The following is an 8,096-nucleotide window of genomic DNA, read 5'->3' on the forward strand; positions in this document are numbered from 1 at the left end:
CTAAAAACAGACGATTGCCCAGTTTATTTCTCCCTATCTCATTCCCTGGGCACATTAAGGGTTGAGGTTGGGGACCTAGGAGGATTCTTAAGGAAGTCCAGCCCCTCACTCATACTTTATCCAGGCTTACAGAAACTCAAGTGCCTCTTTTGAAAATGATTATGATACCAGAGAGAGGTAGTAAAAGTATATTTTCTAGCTAGTGAAATGATATGGAACAAGAGAAAGGGAGAGATACAGTAAAAGATGTGTAATATGGTCTTGTGAGATGTCACCCAGTCTATCCCTGGCCATAGGACTCATAAATCCTCAGAAGTCACTTCAGTATTTATACTAGAAGATAGAGTACAATAGAGTAAGAATCCCTACTGTGTGCAATACAGTAAGAATTCCCACTCTGTGTGAAAGGTAATGACCCCAGACTCCCTTGTCTACTATATGGGCATAAGTCTCTAAAACATGGACATGTTTTTAGTAGGGTGGCCAAGCTCCAAACATGATTTTGCATAACAGATTCCCGTTCTGTCTTTGGAGAAGATTGAAATTAAACAGCAGTATTTAGAACTGGGTCCAAAGTAAAGAAAAGACAGAAGGGGCTTTAATAGCCAGGTTCAGATGTGATTTAGGAGGTGGGGACTGGCAAAGCTGAAGGAGAAGGCACAAAAACCAGTCCTACTCCAAAGCTGCTCAAGCATGTCCTCTCCAAGAGGCGGGGCTCCTGCTCATCTACCTATGGAGACTTCATGGGAAGTTGGCTCAGTCCCTAATTCTGCAGAGGGAATGCAGGCAGAAGAGAGAACGGCAAATGGGCTACACCCGAGAGCTTAAATGGCAGGTGCAAGGGAATGGGAGTGAGAGTTGGTCAATGGGAGGAGCCCAATGACTGGGGAATATCTACATAGTTCCCTCCAAGCCTACATTCCTGCACCAAGAAAGATACATCTTGGAAATGATCGTTCCTCTCAACACAGGATACATAGATACAGGCAGGCACAAACCCTGCCTTAGTCACCTCAACACCCACCCTGGATTCTCATTTGGAAAAGAAAAAAGAAAAAAAAAGCCACAAGCTGGCACAAGTAGCCTGTGATCGGCAACTGAGCCAGCACATCCTTGCTACTGGGAATTAAGACCTTAGTCTAAAGCAGCATTTCTAATATTGTGTTGTTTCAGGTGTGTTTGGGCTGGGAAGGCTGTGCCACTGGGTTTCAAACACCAGGATACACTCTTCAGCATCTGGGAAAGGCGAATGGAGGGGGGGAAATTCCCCAGTCCCGCATCTCCCTGCAGTCTCTTTAAAGTGCCTAGATACCAAACCAAGGCTCTGCATCCATTTTGCCAGCCAGGAACCACTGAGTTTGGGAACTTTGGAAGCCAGGGGTTGGGGGTGGGGGATACCAAGGCTCAGATTTCGGCGCCAGAGTTCTCAGCCAGGAAAGCAGTTGAAAATCAACACCCATCTGCCTCCTCTTTTTCAGTCTCCATCCCTTCTCCCTTCCAGGACTCCACAAAGATCCTACCCATAGCAGCACACCTACACTAACACACACACACACACACACACACACACACACACACACACACACACCATGCACACACCCTTGGGCTTAGAAGGTCTTTGAATCATTAGATAGCAAAGCTACAGAATGGAAAAAGGCCCGTGCCACCTCCTTGCTTCCCGCCCTAAGTCTGCACCCCAAGATAAAACCCCACACATTCCAAACACCACCTTAGAACACACCACCCGCCAGTAACCCCAGCACGTCCCGTACCTGATATGCAGACGATGAAATTGGCTTGAAGAAGAAAAAGCACCTCCCAGACTATTTCCATCCTCTGATTCTCATTCCAGGTGCATCACTCGACGGGAAAACAGGGGGGAAGGGGGGAGCCCGACACGGTACACACATACACACACGCACACACTCTCCAGAGAGCGCACACTTGCGCTCCCACCCGACAGCCGGCCAGGGACAGTCACCCCCAAGATCAATAACGCAGTTTGAATTGTTTCGGCAAATCTCCCCTCGGGCTCTTCGGATGTGCTCCCCAGATGTGCTGACACATGTCCGATGCCTCGTTGCCTCGGAGGTCTCCCCGCTCTTGCTTCTCTGCTCCTCTCACCAGCGGCTGAAACGGCACTTGCGGCGACCGCGGCGGCGGCGGCAGCAGCCACCTGAAGCCAACAACGCTGAGCTTTTCCTGCAAAATCGAGACCCCGATCCGCCGGGCGCCCCAAGAAGACATAGACAACAGCCCCCCGCTGGGCCGAGCAATAGAGTTCCGGGCTCTTGGCTCTCTTTCCGTAGGGTAGCTGAACCCAGGTAGTCCGCGACAAGTTGCCCTCGAAGTCCGCCCCCCTTCACCGGGGCATGGTCAAAGGGTAGCTGCTGTCTCTGATCAGGCCGGTTTTCCTGCTTCCGGAGGGGTGGGAGGAGCAGACACCGCACACAGAGAAAGAAAGAGAAGCGGGGATTATTGCCCGAAAACACAGGTCACCAGCTGCCTCCGTTGACCCTCCCTGCTCCCCAAGTCCTCGCGCCGCCTGCAGCCTCCAAGCTGGGCTCTAGCGATGCTTCCAGGGCGCCGAGCCCAAGGCTAGGCTCCCGGGACTGGGGTGTGTCGGGAGCCTCACTGACTCCCCTCGTTGCACGCGCGCTTTCCGCTTTTCTGCTATTTTCCAGGGCTCCCCAGACCCCACAGTTGCCTCGCTTCCATCGCCCGCAACTAGCACTGCCGCCGAGATTTTCCGCAATGCAACTGCAGGGGTCGTTATTTCCTCGCCTACGGATCCCGACGCCTTCCCACTTGGAGAGGAGGAGGGCAGGTGGGGGCGGGAGCATGAGGAGGAGGGGGAGGAGGAGGCTCGGCCAGGTGAGTGTCCCTGCCGCCGCCCGGAGTCCCCACGTCAGCGGGGCGGCCAGGCACCCGGGGGCGGAGGCAGGAAGTCCGTCCCGGGTAGGGCGGTGAGGACAGAAGGAGCAGGAGCTGGGCGTCAGCACTTCGGGAGGCTGCCTCGGCCGGGACCCTAGGCGCCAGCCTCGGAACTCCGCCCCGCCCGGCTGCCCCGCTTCCCCTCCAGGAGCTTGGAGTTTCTTTTGCTTTAAAAAGAACTTCTCAGCTGCTCGCTCACTACTACGGAAAAGCCGTGCGGGACTCATCTTGGAAGGACTGCGCTGTGCTCATTCCCTCTGCAGCGGAATTTGAAGGATTTTTTTTTCTTTCATAATCCATTCCCTGCCCTCTCCCTTTCGTCCCTCTCCTGCCCCCTCCCCCTTCCCTCCCCCCTTCCTGCTCGGATGCCAGACGAAGGCTACTTACCCCCACAGTTCTCTTCGCAGCCTCCCTGATCAGGTGCAACTCTTGCCCGCAAGTCCCTCACCTCCCTCCTCTCTCCACGGACGCTCTAAGTCCGGGTACCAGCGGCGGCTAAGCGTGTCCCTGGCAGACCAGCTACGGGAGGATCCGATACCATCCGAAACCCAGGCCTCCCGGGAAACGGGTTTCCCTTCTTGTTTTTCATCCACCGTTTTTCTTTAGAAAAGCTCTCAAACGCTTTGGTGGCTTGTGATGGACCCCGGGATACTCTCGGTCAGCGGCACTCAGCAGCGTCCAGGGAAGATTTCCCCAGCAAGCCCGTGCGCGCGCGCGCACTCTTGCCCAGCGCGCGGCTCTCTCGGGTCCCAGGGGAAGGAGGGGGCGGTGAGAGCACCACCCACCACCCAGGCGGAGCCGGAGCTGCCGGGTCCGCAGAAGGTCCAGCCCTGGAAAGGCGGCCTGGGAATGCCGCGAGGATGCAGGGTAAATGCTAGGAAACCCTGTGCTCCGGACTGTTCGCCTAAAAGGGCTAGGGCTGAACAGGGAAGGAAAAAACTGCAGCAGATTTGTGTGCGTCTATCAAGGCTGGCGAAAGCCCCAGACCTACCTCTTTGAAGGGTGCTGAAGAAGAGGAGGGTAGGGTAGAGGGAATCCCTGGAAAGATCTGGGATTTCTCGAGGAGCTTGTCCGGATACTCGAGTGTGACGTTGGGAGGTTTTGCATAAGCGCGGATGGACACACACAACAAACACACGCACAACCCACAGGGAATATTTTTGTACTTTTAAATTGCTGATGCTTAGAAGCCGTTTCACTGTGAGCCTCGGTCTAATAAGCACAGAAAGGGTGGATAAGTGGAAAGGAAGGAGGTGGCAAAGAAGCATGTTTTTGATCTGCACAGGAGATCCAGCGAACATAGTGAACGAGGCATCCAGACTGTGTGGCATCTAAGGGTGCGGCATAAGAGCCAAAGTAGTTACACCAGAGGGCTCCCCGGATTCTTGAATGGATCTAGGGAGTCTAGAGATTCTTTGTACTGGGAAGTCAGGCCGCGTGAGGCTGGGGGGGGGGGCGGGGGGCGCCTAGAGAGGAAGGAAAACAGCTAGCTGACTGCAGGAACCAGAGTGTGCGGTTCTGCAGCCTCCGGGAATCCTAAAAAAGAACCGCTGGCAGACTTGCCTACTCTTTAAGAAGGAGGTGTGGTCAAGGGATTTTTTTTTCTCCCCTCTGAGACGACAGCCAAGGACTCCAGGTGGCCAACGCATTAAAAATCGAGGCTCAGATGAAATAAATCCACGCTTTTTAGGTAGAAAACTTTGAGACTCAGCAGGAAAGACATCGAAACTTGAGAACATTAAAAGAATGAGAGATGGTGCGAATTAGCCCATTTGGGAAACATATAGGGGAGTGTTTGTCTCCGTGCCTTGAAAGTAGACTGCATGAAAGGGATTTTTGAGCGGAGAGAGAAGAAAGCAATTTGCCAAATATCCCAGGTCAGCACCGCGGATAGCGACCTACCTTCTGTACTTTGGAGCTGATTTACTGCCCGCAGGAGAGCTTTCTCTCTGGAAGTGCAAACAAAGTGACTGGTTTTTATACCACACATCCATTCACTTATTAACGGATTATGCAAATATCAAGTGACTGACTTACATATATCAAGCATTGTAGTATAGTGTTGTGGTTTTAGAACTGAAAAGCATAATGGGTGTTTTTCAAAAAGCTTAGAGAGTGTGCCTCCCTCTACATTTTCCTGAAAACCAATGCTAGTAAATAATATTTCTTCCCTTTCTTTTCTGCCTAAACATGCTTCTATCACTGTAAAAGTTTAATTTATCCTTGTTTATAATGCATTTTTTAAAAAATAAGCTCATGAGATTATTTGTTAATTAAAAAATATGTATTGATTGATTTCTATAGACCATGTATTGATGAGTTGCTAGCATGAATTATCTCACTTAGTCATCATTAACATCCTGTCTTAATCCATTTGTGCTGCTTTCACAAAGTAACACAGCCCACAAAATTTATAAATAATTTCTTACATTCCTGGAGGCTGGGAGAGGGCCGAGGTTGGGACATTCCACACTGGGAGGAAGGGTTCTTTCCATACCCTTATATAACAGGAAATAGAAGGACAAAACATTTTCAAGCATTTCCCATGATAGCTTTATAAGGGTAAATCCCTCCATTCATGAATGTAGAATCCTTAGGACCTAATCATTTCTCTATAGGTCTGCCTCTCATATAAGCACACTGATGGTTTGATTTCAACATGAATTTTGGAGGGCATACATTTGAGCTACCATAGCAGATCCCTGTGCAAAATGTATCTTATAAAACAATCTCAGAGTCTCTATTTACCTCACAGGTACAAACAGGTAGTATAGAGATTACTGGAAAGATCTGGAAAGTCCAAACATTAACTTCACTACATGCTTTATAAAATGAAATGCATCACCATGGGGGAAGTGTTGAGTGCTTAGGAAAAGTCTAAGTGTTCATACCATACACAGAGACAATCAAAGGATAAAAACATATTGGCAGATTATGTAACTTCAAAGTTACTTACATTAAAATCAAGAGAGAGAAAAGATTACTGGCAACTGGGAACAGCCCAGAGCATTTCTAACAAGGAATCTAAAGGCCGATTGTCTTACATTTGCAATCTGGCTATATGTCCCCAATGTTTGGCTCCTTACTAGTGTCTCTTAAACAAATAACAATATTTTCTTAAGTGTTATCTAGGCTTGATTTATATGTTTCTTTTAAATTGTGAAATCCTCTCTTAAATCTAAATAAAAACTCAGTGAGAAAATATTGAGTAGGAATCTTTAAATTATTACCTTTATTCCTGAGTGAGTGCAGTGCTCTTGACAGCCAGAAGAGGGCATCAGATTCCCTTGAGCTGGAGTGATGGGTGATTGTGAGCCATTGGATGTGGGTGCTGGACACTGAATTCAGGTCTTCTCAAGAGTAGTATGGCACTGAGACATCTTTCCAGCCCCTTATAATCATATCTTGATGTCTTTTCAAATCCTCCTCTAAAACTGATCTCATTTTATCTCATTTCTAGTCCTTTAACTTCTCCATTAGAAATTCAGGGCAAGTGTTTTACCAATTGAATAGAGCTTTGATGAAGCTCAACTATGAGAGCCTTATAGACATTAGAAGAAATACGTTCCCACTTTCCAGGAGGATATCATTGAATTTGGTGGTGGTGGTGGTGGGGTGCTATCTTCTCTTTTATTCATCTTGCTAAAACAAGTGACTTGTCTGATTGGTCAAACTTGTAAAAACATAGCACTTGTTTGGGCTTCTTAAAAGTAGTCCATATGGAATTAGAAGGTGAAGGCAATCATGTTCGTTCTTTTTGCTCTCTCCAACGAGCCCGTATTCAAACACAAAAGCTCACTGTGTCCGTTAGGCTCCACCCCATCTCTCTCTCTTTGAGATAATGTCATGCTATGTTGCTCACATTGGGCTGAGACTTGCTTTGTATGTATGCTTCATTCTCCATGTCCTATCTACCACCTTGAGAAGAGTAGTGTCAGAAAGACCTTTGTTCTGTTGCAGCAATCATATTTCTGAGGTCAATCATGATCAACCGTGTGTGGAAAAGAATATTTAGAGCCTACTTTACATAAGTAGCCATAGATACAGGTGATTTTCTAGTTCTGGATTTGAGGGAAACAATTGGAAAAACATCATTTTAACTTTTTATTCAATTTTTTTAAATCTAATGTGCATATACATACAGAATCTCTATCAAAAGTTGAAATTGTTTAAAGAGAAAAGGTATGTCATGTTCATGGATTAAAAAGAACTCGATAATATTAAAATAATGGCTTCATCCAGGTGTATTATGAGTTAATATGGTATCAACTACAATCTCAAAAATTCAGACATGATGGTACACACTTGTAATCCCAACATTCCAGAGGGTGAGCCTAGGGTAGTTTGAGTCTAAGGGCAACTGGGGATATCTCAGCAAACAAAGCCAGACTCCAGCAAAACATCTAAAAATTGAGCAAGCTGTTTATAAAATCTATATGAATTTGCAAAGGACCTAAAATATACAATGCACATTTGAAAACAAAGAAAATAAAACTACAAGATTCAAGCTATGTGACGTCAAGACCTATAAAACTCCAATGATCAAACAACGAGGCAGTTGCATCAAGACAGAGAAATAAATCAACGAAACAAGAGAGCAGAGAGTCCAGGAATAGAATGTCACACATTAATTCAGCTGATTTTCACTGAAGTGCAAAGTCATTTCCTTAGAGAAAGAATGATTATTTAGGTGTGGTGAGCCAAGGGTGTTCTGAGTGGATGTGTATGGTGTGGGTGAAACGAGTGTGCATTGTTGATATGGGTATGCTCGTGTCAAGGATCAATGCCTCAGGTGCGTAGAATTTGACAACACTTAGTCACCGCTCCTGGGCGTAAGACTCTGAGGGACAGCAAGTTCAAATGTTAGCAGCATGTGCAAGTATGAGTGTTTACAGATGATTGATCACTGTGTGCCAAAAAACTAGTAAATGCAGCTTCTTAGATGTTTACAGCCGGAAACTTGATTCTACAGAAACCTCCTACTAAAACTAGCCTCTTGCCTGTGCTATACATAATACACTCTCTGAGCATCCGGGCCCCTGTATAGTCTGTGCCACTCAACCAGAGTGCACATGCCACACCTGGCTCCAGATCTCCTGTATGTGTCTCTGTACTCATTCCCTTACGGCCCTGTTATGTCTCACTTGAGGATGGAGCTCTTA

The 8,096-nt window shown here is 47.4% G+C and overlaps 1 protein-coding gene across 1 annotated transcript in view; it reads right to left on the reverse strand.

The window, feature by feature from the left end:
• Positions 1 to 3,670, reverse strand: part of Ca10 (carbonic anhydrase 10) — a 520,463-nt gene extending 516,793 nt beyond the window's left edge. Inside the window, exons 1-2 of the mRNA XM_052197168.1 lie at positions 3,322 to 3,670; positions 1,773 to 2,414 (exon numbers count right to left, since the gene is read on the reverse strand). Of these exons, the coding sequence (XP_052053128.1) occupies positions 1,773 to 1,833 (61 nt within the window). The 5' untranslated portion in view covers positions 1,834 to 2,414; positions 3,322 to 3,670. The remainder of the gene's footprint in view (positions 1 to 1,772; positions 2,415 to 3,321) is intronic.
• Between the last annotated feature and the right edge of the window lie 4,426 nt (positions 3,671 to 8,096).

The sequence above is a fragment of the Apodemus sylvaticus genome, chromosome 10 (genome assembly GCF_947179515.1).
Source record: "Apodemus sylvaticus chromosome 10, mApoSyl1.1, whole genome shotgun sequence".
Lineage (NCBI taxonomy): Eukaryota > Metazoa > Chordata > Mammalia > Rodentia > Muridae > Apodemus > Apodemus sylvaticus.